This window comes from Chelonoidis abingdonii, chromosome 11 (genome assembly GCF_003597395.2).
Source record: "Chelonoidis abingdonii isolate Lonesome George chromosome 11, CheloAbing_2.0, whole genome shotgun sequence".
Classification (NCBI taxonomy): Eukaryota; Metazoa; Chordata; order Testudines; family Testudinidae; genus Chelonoidis; species Chelonoidis abingdonii.
In genome coordinates this window covers 12,971,604-12,990,697 of record NC_133779.1, presented here as the reverse complement: position 1 = coordinate 12,990,697, position 19,094 = coordinate 12,971,604, and the positions used below count along the sequence as shown (strand labels likewise).

General features: G+C 49.6%; 1 protein-coding gene across 1 annotated transcript in view; it reads left to right on the top strand.

Annotated features, from left to right (window-relative positions):
- The first annotated feature begins 3,782 nt into the window (after positions 1-3,782).
- Positions 3,783-19,094, top strand: part of LOC116819908 (butyrophilin-like protein 3) — a 25,727-nt gene continuing 10,415 nt past the window's right edge. Inside the window, 5 exon segments of the mRNA XM_075070514.1 lie at positions 3,783-3,852; positions 5,304-5,651; positions 8,633-8,917; positions 13,403-13,504; positions 13,726-13,782. Of these exon segments, the coding sequence (XP_074926615.1) occupies positions 3,783-3,852; positions 5,304-5,651; positions 8,633-8,917; positions 13,403-13,504; positions 13,726-13,782 (862 nt within the window).

Below are 19,094 nucleotides of genomic sequence, written 5' to 3'. Positions count from 1 at the left end.
AATTTTGAGCTGTGCCTGATAGTTGGGTGGAGTGGAGAACACAGCATAGCTATGCCCAGCATGTCACCACAGACACCCTTTAGTTTGTTTTTAATAAACGTTTTATTCCTTTCTCATTCACTGGCTTGTTGTTTAATGAACCCCAAGATCATTACAGTGGTGCCTGGTATGTATGTTTGTGGGGTGTTGGGTCCCCAAGGCTCTTCCCCCCCATCACACACACATGGTCCCTGCTGGGTGGGGTTGGCAGGGCCTCCAGAGGTGGGGCTGTCTGTAAACCTCTCACTGAGCTGCATGGGGCAGTTCCCCTCTTGGAGCTCTGGTCCCCAGCTCTCTGCAGACTCAGGCAGTTGTTGCTGGGACTGTTAAATCCAGGGCACTATTCTCAGTTTTTTTCCTCACACAAGAAACCTGGAAACTTACATTTTCTTTTAAACACAAGACAAGTGTCTGCTGGGCCCCTGGGCACAGGCCTATAATGCCTAGGCCTTAACCCTGCCTCAGCACAGGACAGGACAGCCCAGCGCCATCCTTTGGGTAGGATGAATCGGGTCGACTGCCCCAGGCCCCATGCTTTGAGAGGTCCTGCACTTCGATCAAATCAGGACTGTCCCAATATTTAGCCCTTTTCCTGCATCCCAACCGATGTGCAATCAGAATGCCATTTGTCCTGATATTCACATGAGGAGGTGGTCGGGAGGCAGACAGGCAAGTGGGGTGAGGAAGCAAATGGAGAGGCGAGCAAGCAGGTGGGCAGACTGCGAGGAGGAGAGCAGCAGGTGGGCAGGAGTGGGAGGAGGATGAAGAGGCAAGCTATGGCCAGGTGCACCAGCAGATGGTGAGGAGACTAGCAGGGAGGTTGATTTGTCTCAGGCCTCACATCCCCCAGTGAAGGCTCTTGAAGTCCTTAGGCCTTAACCTTGCTCTCTGGGAGTTCATGTCATTCCCCAGTGCCTTTGGATAGGCAAAGAAGGGAGGTCTTCTTGGAGATAAGGTCCCCTTTGTTATGCTCCCGGCACACACAGAGGAGTTAGAATATAGAATATCAGGGTTGGAAGGGACCTCAGGAGGTCATCTAGTCCAACGCCCTGCTCAGAGCAGGACCAATCCCCAGATGGATTTTTGCCCCAAATGGCTCTCTCAAGGATTGAGCTCACAACCCTGGGTTTAGCAGGCCAAAGTTCAAGCCACTGAGCTGTCCCTCCCCTTGCACTGTAAATTCTTTAGCAGAATGCTGCAGTGTAACATGGATTTAATTCTTAGAATCCAGAACAATAACACTCAAGGACCCAAAACACACAGAGAGAAAGCAGGCTGCTCCATAAGGCTTAGAGGCCCAGATCACCCTTTCTTTCTCTAGGCTTCTGTTGGACCTAGATTGACACTTTCCTACAGAGACCTCTGGCTGTCGGCAAGACCAGGAAAACCCACATAGTATTTATACCGACGATTTACAATTCCAATACAGTTTTAAATGCACTACGTGCATGATGGTTGGGGATGGAGGGAACTGGAAGTGAAACAGAAATAGATATACAGATGTTAAGGCCAAAAGAACTCACTTGAGTCCATCCAGTCTGACCCTGTGTACACAGGCCAGAGAATTGGGGGCAGGACACATGAGCCTCTGTTCAGAGCTGAAATGGGTCCTCCTGCCCATCTGCCCCTGTGTATTTTACTGTAATGTCTACTAATGTGATGGTTTCCCATTGATGTCAGGGGAGGGGGAGCAGGTATCTGACAACACTCTCTGGTGTCTGTGACAGCCAATGCCAGCCCCATCCCTGTCACTTGGCAGCATCACTTACAGAGACGGGTGGCTTCTGGCCAAACTGACCCTGTAGAAAGGTGCCCACATGATACCCTCTGGCCAGAGTGAGATGGGTTTTTGCTTTGTGTTGTATGTGGGAGGGATTTCCCCAAGATAAAGGGAGAGGCCAAGCAAGTAATCCAACTCCTACTGAAATGATAAATCTAATATTACAGAAATAGTAAGTAATAGGTAGGACATGCGTTAGATTATCTTTTATTTTAGCTAGTGAATTTTCCCTGTGCTAAGAGGGAGGTTTATCCCTGTTTTTGTAACTTTGAAGTTTTGCCTAGAGGGGAACCCTCTCTGTTTTAAATCTTATTACCCTGTAAAATTATCTTCTATCCTGATTTTGCAGAGGTGCTTCTTTTACTTTTTTTCCCCTTTATAATAAAGTTCTGGTTTTTAAGAATCTGAAAAAAGAAGGGTCTGGTCTGTTCTCACCTTGTTTACCTATCTGGCTGGTATATTATTCTCAAGCCTCCCCAAGAAAGTGGGTGAACGGGCTTGGGGGATATTTTGGGGAAACAGGAATTCCAAGTGGTCCTTTTCCTGAATCTTTGTCTAACTCACTTGGTGGTGGCAGCAGTACTCATCCAAGAACAAGGAGAGATTTGTGCCTTGGGGAAGTTTTTAATCTAAGATGGTAGAGATAAGCTTAGGGGGGTCTTTCATGTGGGTCTTCACATTTTTACTCCAGAGTTCAGACACACCCTCATTCACTTTCACTGGGCTGGAGCAGAGGGTTGGAGTGTTGGAGGGGGTGAAGGCTTTAACTGCAGGTGCAGGCTCTGGGGTGGAGCCAGAAATTAGGGGTTCAGGGTGTGACAGGGGGCTCCAGGATGGGGAAGGGAGTTGGGGTTTGAGAGGGGGTGAGGGTTCCCGCTGGGCATGTGGGCTCTGGGGTGGGCCTGGGGATTAGGGGTTTGGGGTGCAGGAGGAGGCTTCCGTCTGAGGGGTGGGGCTGAGAGATTTGGAATGTGGGAGGTGGCTGGGGGTTGAGGCAGGGGGTTGTGGTGTGGGAGGTGGTACGGGCTCTGGGCTGGGGGTGAGGGCTTCACACTGGGGCTGGGGATAAGGGGTTTGGGGTGCAACAGTTGCCTACAGGCTGTGGGGTGTGGCTGAGGGATTTGGAGGATGGGAGGGGGCTGCAGGTTGAGGCAGGGGTTTGGGGTGCAGGAGAGGGCTCTGGGTTTGGAGGGGCTCGGGGCAGGGAGTTGGGGCTCAGGCTTGCGGCATGGACTTCCCTCGGGCAGCTTTCAGTCAGCAGCACAGCAAGGCTAAGGCAGGCTCCCTACCTGCCCAGGCACTGCACTGTGCCCTGGAAGCAGCCAGCAGGTCTGGCTTTTAGGTGTAGGGGGAGAGGGGGGAGGAGGACAGGAGGATCCGCAGTGCACGCTCCTCTTGTCTACAGGCACAGCCTCCCCAACTCCCATTGGCCACGGTTCTTGACCAATGGGAGTGCAGAGAGAATGCTCAGGGTTGGGGCAGCACATAGAGCCCTGTGGCCCCCCGCCTAGGAGCCGAACCTGCTGGCTGCTTCTGGGGAGCAGAGCAGTGCCAGGACATGTAGGGACTAGCCTGCCTTAGCACTGCAGCACCACCGACTGGACTTTTAATAGGCAGTGCTGACTGGAGCCACCAGCGTCTCTTTTTGACAGGACGTTCCAGTTGAAAACTGAACATCTAGCAACATTATTGATAGAGAATCAACAAGGGAAGGAAATAGGGGAGGAGACACAGCACATTCCAGTGGTGGAAATTCCTATTGCCAGGCCTGGGCAGGAGGAAAAGCAGCCTGGGAGGGGTGAAATCCTCTCCTGTCCCTGGGGAGCTGCTCTGGCTGGGAGCAGAGTGGGTCAGGTCAGATGATGAATGGGGCAGGTTCCCTGCACTGCCAGCCCCACACGCAGTCTGGGGAGTGTTAACCATCCCTGCTCTCCCCTTACAGGTCCCTGCCCAGGGTGTCTTCATGGCGACGTGGTGGCAGCTCTGTGTGTGCAGTCTGGGGATCCTCCTCCTGGCGCCCTGTTCTGTCTCTGGTAAAAATGTTTGAATCCCAACTATTTTCCTCCCTGTCTCCCATGAACACTGCCCCCTGCAGGGCTGGGATAGGGGGATCTGAGCCCAATGACCCCTCCCTTGGAACCTCCTCAGGTCTCCAGAGTAAAAGAAGTCAGGCCCAGAAGGCTGTGGGGTGGGGATGACATTAGAGTGACCGGGGCGTGTCCTAGCTCTGGGTGGCAGAATTTTTGGACCTTGCAGCAAGTCACACAGCTCCTATTACCCCTGAGAGAGGTTCCTAGAACTCCCGTGACACTGATCTCTTCCTGTCCTGCCATGGCACCCAAAGGCACCACGCTGCTAGACCTGCCCCACTGGGGACCTGGATTCTCATGACCTGCAAGGCTGAAATCTTTCCAGCTGCCTGAGGGATGGGGGTGCCCAATTCCCATTAGAATGAAGGGGCACTGCAGTGTTGCCAACCCCAAGCCTTCAAACACCATGAGTCAGGCCTTAAAAATCAGGAAATTTGCTAAAAAATCCTCAGATTTAAACAAACAAACAATAAGCCTTCTTATTTCCCTTGTTTTTTCTGAGCCTTCGGTCACGTTTTCAAACTTTTCTCTGCAACTGCTAGAGCTAGAAACTGACTTGTTTTTGTTTTTGTTTTTAAAGAAAGTTGAGATTCTCACATGATCACATATCTCCAGGAGATGGGGCTTATGAAAAATACATGGTAGCCCAAGAGCTGGCAACTCTGGTATCAAAATCTCCTTCGTGGTTTGCAAATCTCACACAAGTTATCCCTCCCTACCTGTAGCCACACAGTGAGTGTCAGGTGTTGCAGCTTGGCAGTAATTAAGTAATTAACAGAGGACCATGGAGACCCTTCAGACAAACCTATGTTACAGACATAAATCACCTTCAGATGCTTAATTTCTCCAGACACCGATCCCTAGAATGGTGACTGCCCATCTGAACCAGTTTCTATTTTGGGTATTGAATCCATGGAAGGGACATGCATCAGCCCAAAAGTCCTCAAAGACTCAATACCCTCAGGCCAGGCAGAAGCGCCTCTGAGGTGGCCTCTCAGCAGCAGTGGTGGGGCTACATGGATCTGAAACTCATTCATCAAAGAAGTTGCTTGCAGTGGAAAGAGCTTGTAACTGAGTGCCATGGGGCTATGTGGGGCTCTTTGAATTGGTAGGTGTCTTCCAGCTGGGGCTACTCCTTGCCAAAAGAGTGTAAATAGGTTGCAAGACAGACACCTTTGGAGGGGTTTACAGGGGATTGCAGGACAATATTGCAGGACTAGCATGTGTCAGCTGTGATATGGCTGCACTGCCCTGTGTCCGCACTGAGAGTAACTCAAGCTACACATGGAACCTTCTGCTATGAGCAACGCATGGCTGAGGAAATTTTGTTTAGCTCAGCAATTCCCTCCCCTCTTTCCTCTCACTCAGTCTGCCCCTGGGGTTCTCTTTTACAGAGGAATTCTCTCTGGATGACTTTCCCCACCCTGTGGTGGGGGTTGTCGGCCAGGATGTGGTGTTACCCTGCCAGCTCACACCCCCGGCCAGGATGCCCAACATGGAGGTGCAGTGGAGGAAAATTGGACCAGGATTTATCCTGGTTCATGAGTACATGAATAACGGTACCCGATACCTGTCAGGGGTGAATTACCAGAACCGGACGGAGCTGTTCCTGCAGGAATTCAGCAGTGGGAATGTCTCCGTAAAGCTGAAACGGCTTCAAGCGATGGATGGTGGGAAATACCGATGCTTTGTGAGGAACCGACAGAGGATCCTAGAAGCCACCACTGAACTACGAGTTGCAGGTGAGACACAGTACTAGGGGATGTAGAAGGATAGAATGTTGTTGCCTCAGTATCACTGGCCAGGCTGCTGGAGCTGTTCCAACTGTTCAGTGCTTCTATTCTTGAATCTCCAGCGTTATCAGTACAAGCAGATAGTTCAGCCTGCTAATTCAGAAGACCTAAGTGTTACTCACAAAGTCCACAGGCACTGTTCGGTGACAAAGACACATGGCCAGGTGTGACATTCCCTGGTTTTATCTGGACCAGTGACCTGCTAGGTCCCTCTAATCCTTGACTCTAGGAGCCAGCCTTACCCTGCTCTGCTGTGAGAACCCCCACTCCCGCGGTGTTCATGCACAGCCTCTGGCATGTAAGCTGCTCTCAGCTAGGTGAGTGAGCACTTTTGGCCAGCTGCTGTTTGGATTGTGCAACTGAATGACACTAGCCAATATCTCCAGTCAAAGACACAACCCTAGAAACCTCTGTCTTGCAGTGAGCAGTTATGTCTGCTGGACGCTGCAAGCTTATATGAGTTTGTCAATTTAACAAATAAATTGATATGTACCAGGCTTTTTATACCAAAGAGAGTCTCTGACATACTTCAAACCAAATACATTGCTTCAGGTAGACTAAACAAACAAATTTATTAACTACAAAAGATAGATTTTAGGTGATTATAAGTCAAAGCACAACAAGTCAGATTTGGTCAAATGAAATAAAAATAAAATACATTCTAAGATGATCTTAACACTTTCCGTGCCCTTACAAACTTAGATGCTTCTCACCACAGGCTGGCTGGTTGCTCTTCAGCCAGGATCTCCCCTTTGTTTAGAGTTTCAGTCGCTTGGTGATGGTGTCTGTAGATGGAGGTGGAAGAGATGGGAAATGTCTCTCCCTTTTATCATATTCTTTCTTCCCTCTTGCTTTGCCCCCCTTCAGACTCAGGTGAACATTATCTCATTGCAGGCCCAAACTGACCAATAGAAGGGGGGTGACTCACTTGAGAGTGCAACAAATCCTTTGTTGCTGCCTAGGCCAGTGTGCTTTGTTCCCATGAGACTCGGCTGGATTTGTTCCATACCTACCCTGATGAGGTGTGAATTGCTCCTCTGCTCCTAGAGAGCTTCGTCTGGACTTGTTTTAAGCTATGAGAATACATTTTAAGCCTCATAACTATATACATGAAATGACAACCTATAACATCACTATAACAACAATGCTCAGTGCATCGTGAACCTTCCGAAGACACACAATATGACAAACTTTGCATTGGATACCACACAATCATATTATAACGATGAACATGGGGGTACAGGGTGTTCTCCTGAGGTACAAAGCATCACATCAGGTTTATTACCCTCAAGGCACCATCCTAGTGCCCTGACTACGTGGTTAAAGCTGTGTTAACACATGAATGCCCAGTGGCAAGGAGTGGCTCAATGAGCAGCAGGAGTCTCTACTGTCCTCTTGACCACACAAAGGGTTAAAGTGACCCCCCAACATTTATAGACTGAAACAAACAAGTGGAAAAAACAACTTACGTAGCACCTTACATGACATCTGTTTGTTACTTCCCCTGTTCCTGATATTACAGACAGAACAACCCTAGTCATTGTCCTGTTAAATCATTTTATCTTGTACTAGATTGGAATGTATATGTACTAGCCTTCTGGAAAGTATTTACATAAATATATAGTGCCTAGAATTTCTTGGGAGTGACTATGATTTGGCAATGCTAGCAGCAACTTTGCCAAGTTGATGTACTGGACAATGAACTTGGAAGCATCTCTTTTAATACATGGCCTGTTTTGGTTCATAGCCTCTGGTTCAGGCCTTATATCTTGCAACAGACTCAGTGCCCAAGGCTCTTTTTCTCTTCTAATATCAAGGCGTGGGTACCATCACAGGGGGCACTTGTGTCTGGGCAGCCAGAGCCTCCTGTACCCCTCCAGATGCCCCAATACTGAGCCCAGCACTGCAGTAGGATCCTATGCTGCAGGGAGCTGTGTGCAGGACTTGGTTGCGGGCACTTTCCCCTCGCACTCAGAGCTGACCCCACTGGGGTGCTAGCAGGGTCAGTGCTGCATTAAACAACCTCTTTTCAATTAGACGTAAAGTTACAGTCCTCAGCTCTCATGCTTATTGCTGCGCTGTTTGAGGGAGTGGGACCTTTACGCCCATGTTCTGCCCAAATCCTAGCTAAGGGTATAAGTACATTTGGCCTCCCTGAAACTCACCCTGCAGTTTCCATGGACTGGGATATTGTTCTTTTATTGCCTTGGTATTGACCATATTTTCAGTGCCGCACAAGGGCAGTGAAAGGCATGATGGAAGTAACCTAACCCCAGTCAATATAGTTCAGAAACATCAAGCTCCAGATGAGGGGCCCTTCTATAATAATGCAGAGCATTGAGGTTGTTTTAAATCATCTCCCAGTTTTGATGGCTCCTAGTCCAAAGGCTCTGCAGGAGACACATGCTTTTAGGGAGAGATTGAAATGAGGGGAGGGTGGTTGCATGCAACACAGAGAGAGGGAAATCCAAGCATGAAGAATGGCTTGGCCTGGGGCACCATTACCACTGTGTGAGAAGGACACTACAGGGGACAGTATTTAGGAGGGTGGTACAGGCGGAGTGGTAGCAGATCTGTAGCTGGGGTCACCATTCCTCACTTCCTGTTCTGTACTGAAGTGCAATGATCTTGACAGCTGCTGGGTTCCACCCCAGAAGTGGCTGCATTTCAGCAGCAGGTGCAGCAATATCTGTGAGCAGGTTAAGCCTGCACATTCTTCTGTGAGCCTGAAAGGCACAGTGCTCTATGGAAATGCAAGACAATATTATTTAATGTCCCCATTCATCAGGATGAGGGATCCCAGGGAGGCTTTGCACATAAGGAAATGGAGCTTTCCAATCACAGACCCCTATACCCAGTGGTAGGTGGGGAATCACATGGTGCCAAAGACAGGATTTCCTGATACACACACTCTCCATCTCTCCATGTAGCTGCAGCTCCAGTGTTCATTGATGTGCTGGGCCCCCGGGGCCAGGGGATCGAGCTGGCCTGTAGATCTGCAGGCTGGTTCCCCAAACCTGAACTCCGGTGGGTTGGAAAGAACTGGCAGAACCTGGCAGTAGAGAGTGTGACCGATGTGACTCAGGACAGGGAGAACCTGTATAGTGTTGTGAGTCACATCACTGTCACAGAAGAGGAAGAGAATGGAGACATCGTCTGCATAATGCGGAATGGCCTGCTGGAGACCGAGCGACAATCTGCCATTCACCTCTCAGGTGAGTTTCCTCCCCACTCTCGTGTAGAATGTGTTGTTGTTAGAACTGGCCAGTGTTGTTAAGGCCGCTGCCAGTGCTATCAGTGTCGCGATTTTTGAAGCTCTATGGATGCTCTTGGAGCTGCATGTTAATTCAGCAGATTTTAATGTTATTCATAAGAAAGAGCGCAGGCTCCGTTCGGGGGTGAAGGTGCTCAGCCAGCGTTATTGTTGACAAAGAATGGTACTACTGACATTTGGTTGATAAAGCTAATGTGGTGACATAATACACTCAGGGCCTGTCTACACTAGAAACATCACAGCAGCAACACTGTAGTGTAAACACTTATTACAGCACCGGACAGGGTTCTTACGTAGCTGTGGTAAATCCACTTGTCTGAGAGGTGGCAGCTAGGTTGACAGAATAATTCTTCCATCGACCTAGTGGTGTCTACACCTGGGGTTAGGTCAGCTTAAACACATGGTAGAGGGTATGAAATTTTTCACAGCTGTGAGTGATGTAATTAACCAGCCTAACTCTGTAGTGTAGAACATCTCAGACTCTGTAAGCCGTTTGACTTACTGTTTCATGAAACTCTGATTAAAAAAAAAATTGCACTGCACAAAATCAATGTAGTCCACATTATATGGATTAAAAGATGGCTTACTGATAGATCTCAAAGTAATTGTAATGGGGAATCATCCTTCAATGGGGATGTTACCAGTGGGGGTCTCACAATGATCTGTTTTGGGACAATGTTATTCAAGAGCTTTATCAAAGAGCTGGAAGGAAATGTAAAATTTGCAGGTGAAATGTAAATAATGATACAAGCACTACAGACTGACCTGGCTTGCTTGATAAGATGAGTTCACACTAACAACATGCTGTCATGGAGACACAGGATTAGTGTAATGGCCCCAGCAAAAATTCCCACTTTCTCACACATGCATTTCAACAGGGCCAAATGCCAGGTCACACAGCTATGAACAAAGAATGTAGGTCACACTTGCAGGAAGGGAAGACTATCTTGGAAAGCAGTGACTCTGAAAAGGACTTGAATGTGAGCTCCCAGATCGATGCTGGAGCTAAGATGGAGAATGCAACCTTTGAATGTATAAATGAGAATATCTAGCATGAGAAAGGAGGTGACATCACCTGTGTGTGTGGTGTTAGCCAGACCACTACTGGATACTACGTCCAGTTCTGGTGTCCACACCAGTGGAATAGCCAGGTGGAGGGAAGAGGGGGAGCGGAAAAATAAGGTGCCACTCACTGCAGTGCTTTTACTGACGAGGCAGCGCTCCGGGTCTTCAGTGGCACCTCAGCAGCGAGACCTTCACTCGCTCCTCAGATCTTTGGTGGCATTTTGGTGATGAAGCTTCAGTGCTGCCGAAGACACTCAAAGCAAGTGAAAGTCCCTCCGCTGAAGTGCCGCCAAAGACCCGGAATGCCGCTCCGTCAGTAAAAGTGACACAGTGGGTGACACCTTTTTTTTTTTTTTTGCGCTCCTGAGTGAGTAAAATTAAAAAGGCGCCACTTGCGCTTGGTGGGGGAATGGCTGCTCCCCCGCTCCCCGCCAGCTACGTTACTGGTCCACACCTTCAAACGGTATGTTGACAAATTGGAAAGTGCTCAGAAAATAGCTACAAGAAGGATTAGAGATCTGGAAACCTGCCTCAAGGTCAGAAATGTAGGAGCTCAAGTTCTGTAATTTATTCAAGAGAAAGTTAAAAGGTGACTTAATCATGGTTTGTAAGGACCTACACAGGGAGGAGAGTTCTGACAGTCTCTAATCTAGCTGACAAAGGCAGAACAAGATCTGATGGCTGGAAGTTGAAGCTAGACAAATTCAGGGTATGGCTACACTTGCAGCTGTACAGCACTGGGAGTTAAAGCTGTCTTCGTACAGCTGAGTAGGGAAAGCGCTGCAGTCTGTCCACACTGACAGCTACCTGTACATTGTCATGGCCACATTTGCAGCATCTGCAGCGGCATTGGGAGCGGTGCATTATGGGCAGCTATCCCAACGTTCAAGTGGCTGTAACGTGCTTTTCAAAAGAGGGGGGTGGAGTGGGACAGGGAGCATGAGGGAGACAGAGAGTGGATTTTTGGAGCCGACACTGTGTCAGCAGCTACCTTGCAAGTTCTGACCCCTCCCCCACTCTCTCTCATTCACTGAAAGCAAATAGCCCTCTTTGTTTTTTAACTCACAGACTAGATAAGCAGCCGAAACGGACCCCTTCCCCTTCCCGCCCATCACACTGCTTCTCTCCTCAAGCCCCTTCCTTCCCCAAGCAAACACTAGCAAAGGGAGCTCCCTGCCTCTGCTCAAACAAACAGGAGCTATGTTTGTTTTTTTGATAAGCAGCTTCAGGAGCCCCGAGTTCACAACAAAACAAACAGAGACATCACAACAAAACAAAGAGAGTAATCCCTACTTAAAAGGATTATGGGAAGCTTCCGGAGGTCAGTTCCAGTGCAGTAAGATTATTCATTGTTTAGACTGGCACCTCAGCGCTGCAGCAGCAGCAGCAGCAGCGCTATACTCTTTATTCCTCTCATCGAGGTGGAGTACAAGCAGCGCTGTAGCCAGGGAGATACAGCGCTGTATGTGCCTTGCCAGTGTGGACGGGGAGTGAGTTACAGTGCTGTAAAGCCACCACCAGAGCTGCATCTCTCAAGTGTAGCCAAGGCCTCAGACTAGAAATAAGGTGCAGATTTTAACAGTGAAGGGAATTAATGATTGGAACAACTGCCCTGGGGAGGCGGTGGATTCTCCATCACCTGGAATCTTTAAACCCAAACTGGGCATCTCTTTCTATAACATCCGCTCTAGCTGGAACAGAAATTCTGGGCTAGATGCAGGAATCACGGGGGGAGGATCTCTGGCCTGGGCTATACAGGAGCTCAGATAGATGGTCATAATGGCTCTTTCTGGCTTTAACTCTGAATCCATGAACTCATGGGTCCAGCTAGGAAAACAATTATTCTCTGCTGAACTTATGTGGACTAGACCTGGAGACTGAGAACTGGGAACTGCGTGACAGTGACCATGCTAGGGTGACCAGATCACCCAAGTCAAATATCGGGACGCGGGGGGCCGGGGTGAGGGCAGGGGGGAAAAAAATGGCAGCAGAGCAAGTGAAAAAAAATAAAATCCCACGCCCCCAATTCCTCCGCCCTCCGCAAGCACTGGAGGGAGGCCTGGGAGACTCAGGGGAGCACGGGGCTGGGGTGACTGTGAGTCCGGCCTGGCCCCGAGCAGGCAGGACTCGGGCGTGGTACCTGGAGGGAGAGTAGGGGGTGGCCTGTGGGGCCAGGCAGCAACTGTTCTCCCAACCTGGGCAGCGAGACTCAGGAGCAGCCACTGCTGCAGCTCCCACTGCTGCGGGGGGAGGAAGTGGCCGCTGGCCAAGCTCGGTGGCTGCGGCACTGGTGCCCACGAACCCCCTGAGCCTGGGCCTGCTGCGGGGACCCAGCGCACACACTGCCCACGCCCAGCTCCTGGCCAGTGGCATCTGGGCTGGCTGCCGAGCTGGTGCAATCCCACGGACGGCCCCGGAGTTGGGGGCAGCAGGGCCCAGCCCTCCCATCCACCTCGGGTCCCGCAGGGGAACGAACAGGGCTGGGCTGCTGATTCCTCCACTGCGGGATGGCACCAGCTGGGCAGCCAGCCCAGATGCGACTGGCGCTGCTGGGCACAGCGTGCGCACTGCTAGGTCCCTGCAGCAGGCAAGGGTGCCACAACCGCAGCCGTCGAGCGCCACGTGCTTGGCCGCTTCCTCCTGCTGCGGCAGTGGGAGCTGCAGCAGCAGCTGCTCCTGAGTCCTGCTGCCCAGGTGAGGAGAACAGCCCCTGCCTGGCCCTGCAAGCCTCCTCCTACTCTCCCTCCAGGTACCACGCCCGAGTCCTGCCTGCTCGGGGCCAGGCCGGACTCACACTCACACTGGCCCCGCGCTCCCCTGCATCTCCCGGGCATGGCATGCTTAGCAAGAGGCGGGGATTTGGGGAGGGATCCACTAGGGCAGTGAGGGGGCAGAGTCGGGGCAGGGGAGGGCGCGAGACCTTCCAGGCTCCAGAGCATTTGCTTGTATGTCCAGTGTCCCGACCTAACATTGGTCAGGATGCGGGACAAACAAGCAAATATTGGGACAGTCCTGATAAAATCGGGACATCTGGTCACCCTAGATCATCCCAACAGCCAGCTGGTGCAGGCAGGGCTGGGCAGACTGGGCATGGAGCTGCTGACTGTTGGCTTGTAGCAGCCAGAGAGATTTGGGCAGAGCAGCGTCCTGGTTGTTGGGACTGATGCTGTGGTGGCTTCTCCGGTTTCAATGACTCCCATTTGTGGCTGTGCTTTGAGAATGGAGGGGATGTTCCCTTCCATCCTGGGAATTTCTGAGGATCTCTGAGCCAGGACTCAGCTGTCAAACCAAGTGGCAAGCCCCATTCTCCAACTCCAGGATGGGACCGTGCTCCTCACACACTGCCCTCTCTGTTTGCCAGGTGACGTCTTCCCCCATGTGTCTCCCTGGTCGGCTGCATTCTGGGTATTGTTCACTCTGGTTCTCATTGCTGCTGGAGCTTGTGCATATCGTGAATACACAGGTAATGGGAATGTGTTATTTCCATGTTTAGAGCCCAACCCTAGAGGGCACTGGGCTGGGGCATGGGAGCATTTTATGGTTCAGATATTTACCTTGTGTTGGTTTTAGGAAATAAACCAAACTAACAAACACACTAGGGGTCCCTAGCCCCAGCTATATTAGTGCATTGCTCAGTGTGTCACTTCCCTCTCTCACTGCGATGTCTGATTCTCTGTCTCACAGTGAAGCAAAAGGCCTCTGAGAAGAAACGATCTGAAGAGGAGACTCTGTTAAATCTAGGTAGGTCTCTTGTTCTGTCTTTTGTTTTGTCTGAGATGGGTGAGCTCTGTGACTGGCGGGTATTGTCTGTTGTCTCCATGCAATGAAAGGGATGGGGCCAAGAGGTCTCTGCTTAGTGATTCCTCACCTCCCCACATTCTCACACACTCTGAGGGTAGCAGGTTGGCAAATGTATATTTTGCAGTAGAAACTCAATGGTCAGTGTTGTGAGAGTCCCTGCGTTCAGGGCCGATGCAAGGATATTTTGCGCCCTAGGTGAAACTTCCACCCTGCGCCCTCTCCCCTCCCCACTCCCCCCAGAGCATTGCTTATTATAAACTTTCAAAAATGAATACTGCATAATGTGGCATTGTTCATTAGAATTAATACATATTCAGCTTGAAAATGTATTAATTTCATTATTTAGCCTACATATTTAATGAAAATAATTAAATAACCTGACAGGATGTGGCTCTGGGCAGGGGGGTGCAGCAGCGGTTGGCTGGAGACAGGTGAATGTGGGGCTGGCTGGCTTCGGGCAGGGCAGGGGATGCGAAGCTGGTTGGAGATGGGGTGTGGGGTTGGCTGGAGACAGGGGGTGCGGGACTGGCTGCGTGCAGGGCAGGGGATGTGGGGCTGGCTGCAGGCAGGGCAGGGGGTGCAGCAGGGGCTGGCTGTGTGCAGCGCAGGGGGTGCAGCAGGGGCTGGCTGTGGACAGGGCAAGGGTGCAGCAGGGGCTGGCTGCATGCAGGGCAGGGAGTGAGGGGCTGGCTATGGGAAGGGCAGGGGGTGTGGGGTGGCTGGAGACAGGAGGTGTGGGGCTGGCTGTGAGCAGGGCAGGAGGTGTGGGGCTGGCTGCAGGCAGGGCAGGAGGTGTGGGGCTGGCTGCGGGCAGAGGATGCGGGGCTAGCTGGAGACAGGGGGTGAGGGGCTGGCTGGATACAGGGCAGGGGGTGTTGGGCTGACTGCAGGCAGGGCAGGGGGTGCAGCAGGGGTGGCTGTGGGTAGGGCAGGGGGTGAGGGGCTGGCTGGAGGCAGGGGAAGAGGTGTGGGGCTGACTGGAGGCAGGGCAGGGGATGAGGGGCTGGCTGCAGTCAGGGCAGGGGGTTCAGCTGCCATGGATGGAGCTGAAGCACAAAGAGCAGCTACAGAAGGAAGAGCTGTTGGACAGAAGCTTCTGTGAGGAACCGGCTCTGTCCCATGGAGAGGTACCACTGCGGGATCCGCATTTTAAATAGCAGTGGGGACGCCCCTGCAGCCCCTTGCTCTCTCAGCCTCCTGGACACTGGCTCTCTCTGCAGCTCGCTCCCTCGGGGCTCACTGCTCCTCTTGCCCCCAGTCCCTCATTAGGTCTGGGTGCCTGTAAAGCATGCAGCATATCTTTGTACTGTGTTAATGACTCCTGAACTGGTGGGGGCTATGTCTAATTGCTGCCACTATCTCTCTCTTTGCTGGGCAATTAGATGACAATTAACTTGAAAAAGCCCAGAGGGCTCAGAGTAGAGAAGGAGGGAGGAGAGACCTTTAGGTTTCAGTTCTGTGCATGGCCGGTTAACTTTTCTTTTCAGCTGCCTATAAACAAACCTAGTGGAGAAAAGGGTTTGTTCTCCACATCCCCTCCCCCCAAAAATTGGTTATGATTTTAATGGATCCAGAAGCAAAGTAATTCTGTAATCAAAAAGATAAGTGTCCTGCTTTCCCTTCCACAAAGATCTATTTCCAACCCAGGTAACTTGTTATTTATTGTCTGTAGTAACTATGTTCTCAGGTTTGAATGATGCACTGTAGTGGTGTCGGAGTTCTTTGGACATCCCTCAGCACTTTTGCAGTGTTGGGAGTGAATGCTAGACCCTCGGTTAATTACTTTTACCTTACTTCACATGCCCATCTTTTGGTCATTAATTTTTGAAGAGTTAAATTAGATTTTCAAAACCCAGCTTTAAAATGATGTTCATGCCGACAATTGCAATTTAATTGTCCAAACGGGGAAATCGATGCTTTGAAATTATGGGATCTAATTTTAAAATTGTATTAAAAATGTGACATTATAAAGGGGAAATATTTTAAAAGGTTTCACCAGCATCTCCATTACTGTCACCCAGGATTCTGCTTCAAGCAGTAACACAGGAGGGAGAGGGCAATGGACAGATTAGTGTTCAGTGGTACTTCAAACAAAAAGGCATTTACTCTTAAATTATCTCGTTGATGCCTAATTGAGGATCTAATAGCATATATCAAGTACATCAAAGCCTCACTGAATAAACTTGTTAGCATTTCTAAGGGGGACACTGAGCATTCCAAACAGTGATAAGGTTTCTTATCAGATATACTTCAACCCTCCCCTCACCCCCCACTATGCCCTGATTGGGCAGGTAGGCAGGCTCTGTGCTGGATCCCAGCCTGGCTGTGTAGGCTGCAGGTGAGACCCGGCGGTGTGGGGAGGGAGGAATGAGCATATAGGGGCTGTAGTGTCCAGTTTTGAAACATCAGAAAGTTGGCAACCCTAACCAGCAGCCCTGCTCCTATCAAACTTGTCAGCTCTTCCAGTGGATTTGGGAGTGCAGCTCTGGGCTATCTGTAACTAACCCCAGTTGTTAGGGAGTGTACAGAACCACCCAGTGCATGTCCAGGGGTTCCCAAAAGTCCCTTATTACAAGGGATGTCCCTTATTTTTCATCACTGTACAATCAGGAGTTGCTGAGTGCTGCAAATAGCAGCAAGAAATATCCCTGGCAAATATAGGTCTGTACTGCTTAATAATAATAATAAATTAATATTTCATTAATAATATTAAAATAATGTAATCTGGGAGGACGGATGGGGGGCTCTAAGAAAACAGTCCCTTATTTTGTAAATACAATGTTGGCAACCCTATGTGTGTCTCTTTTCTCTTCCTCATTTCAGAAAGTGAGAAGAAGACCTTGGAATCAGGTACTTGGCTAAACCCCTAGTAAACAAGTGTCTGCACTTTCATGCTATAACAAGATAGAAAAAACACCACGTGTGTTGTATGGACTTCTGTCACCTTCATGATCATCTCTTCCTGCCCTGGAAATAGTCAAACACTGCAGAGTCTGCATCTCAGATTTCAGTACCATCCTGAACAACGGAGAGTGAATTTAATGGATAGCAGGACTCAGACTAGGGCTACACTGCCCAACGGGTCAGTTTATGGGGATGTGAATAGCAACCCACACCAAAGTGCTGCAGCCCACATTCGGCCAAGCTCCCAGCCTACCATCTAACACCCAAGCCCACCAACCCTCAACCACGATGATCCCCATAAGAGACACCGAAGTGCAGAGATCATGATAGGAACCATATGACCCCCACGTCCTCTATAGGGCAAGGGACAAATATCAATCCCCATCCAAAAATGCCACCACCCCGCGTATCAAACACCACACCCCCAGAACCCACTCACCACCAGCGCAACCAACTCATCGGGCACGGCAGGACCAAAGTTCCCCCAGCCCCCACAGCTTAAGCTCCATAAAAACTTTGCCCCAAACAACGACACAAAAAACCCCCCACAAAACAAACCACAACAAAACCCCAACAGACCCACCACAAAACAAACAAAAACAAACGAACGAAAAAAAAACCCCAAAATCCGTCACCCCCACTAGACAAAACACCGCCCCACGAAAAAACACACACAAGACCAACTCACATTGAAAACCCATAAGAAGACTTACACCGACTCCTCCCCAACACGCGAAATCAACACCACAAGGAATCTATGGCACAGAAACCCAGAATAAGAGCCTAAAGCGACCACAATAGTAAAAAAACCCCAAAAACACCGGAATGACATGGCTACCGCGACCATCAAACATGCCCATGTGGCAGTTGCAGGCCCCTATCAAACTCTTTCACCAAATCTGCGACCCCTATAGCGTCCAAAAATACCTGCGAAGCGTGCACTGTCTAGATGAAAAAAAACAAAAAACCCATCCACACGTCCCTCTAAGATTTAGAATATTACCAGCTTAATCTGCGTTAGGCCTGCCACCAACCAGGAGAATTCCCAGTCAGCCTGGTTTTACCTTGAGTCCCCAAAACCTTCCAGCAACCATCCCTGCAGGAGACCCCAAGAACTCCAAATCCCTTGGATTTTCTTTAAAACACCGGAAAAGAAATAAAACCATCCCCCCCGCTCTTTACCCCTCCAGGCTCGTCCCTCACCGGGCTACCCTTGACGAATTATGATCACAAACTCTTTAAGTCCTTATCCCCTTCCCAGAGGGCACACCAGATTCAAGGAAAAACAGAGTAAGAGATTCTACCTCCTCCCCCCTACCTGTCTCCCCTCCACCATCCCTCCCGATGATATCCCAAAAACATCACTACATCCCTGGGCGATCAACAAACAAAAGGAAACAAGCCGGAAAAGCCAAGAGAGAAAGGGAGAAGCAACAAACACACGGAACGAAAAAAGAATGCCGCCAGCAAAGGAAGAAAAAGCAAACAAATCCAACAGGTGGGGTTAAAAGAAAAAGCTTTATAAAAAGAAGAAAAAGACATAAAAAACATAAAGATTCTCTCATTAACCGCCCCCGGTCCGCCACCCAATATTAAACAGGCTAATGCTTAAAAGAAACAAAATGATGATCTTCACGCCTATTACCCAAAAACCGAGAATAACCAATACATATAAAACTATTCCGCAGCCAAACTAAGCACCACATTGTAAAATACAAAAAAAAAAAAAACAAATACAGCCTCATATGCTTTTTTCTACCTATTGTAACTATAACAACTTTGAAACGAAGAATATAGAGCAATTGAGATAGATCAGAAAATATATCCAACATCTCCTAGCTGAAGATCCAGACAAAGACAACAGACGCAAAACTGTCCCTCTTCCCAGCTTTGGAAAAATCGCGAGTTTCTGATTTCGGCATCCTCTGTCAGGTGTATTGGTGCTCTTTGTTCAAACACCCTTACTCAGAAACGTGAAAGAAACAACTTGAACCCTTAGCTCAATTTAATACTATGACAAGGCCTTTACTCTACAGGAATAACACGTTCCATAAGTGACAACATAACCTCCTTCCCCTCATTCCTGCAATGGGAGCAATCTGCGGGTCCTGTACCTCTAGGCAAATTGTGAAGGCACCATTCATTTAGGACTGGAATTCATGCGACCTTTGTCATGCATTGTCCATTAACAAGACAATTTGTCCAATACTGCCCATAGTCCTGCTCACTTACTGAAGATCACTTGGCAAAAAACAACTCTCAGGGTACGTACCTCTTAATACGCCCTCTTCAGTGGAAACATGGAACACGAGAACTTCGCGCGCAAGGTATCACAGCACACACCTGCG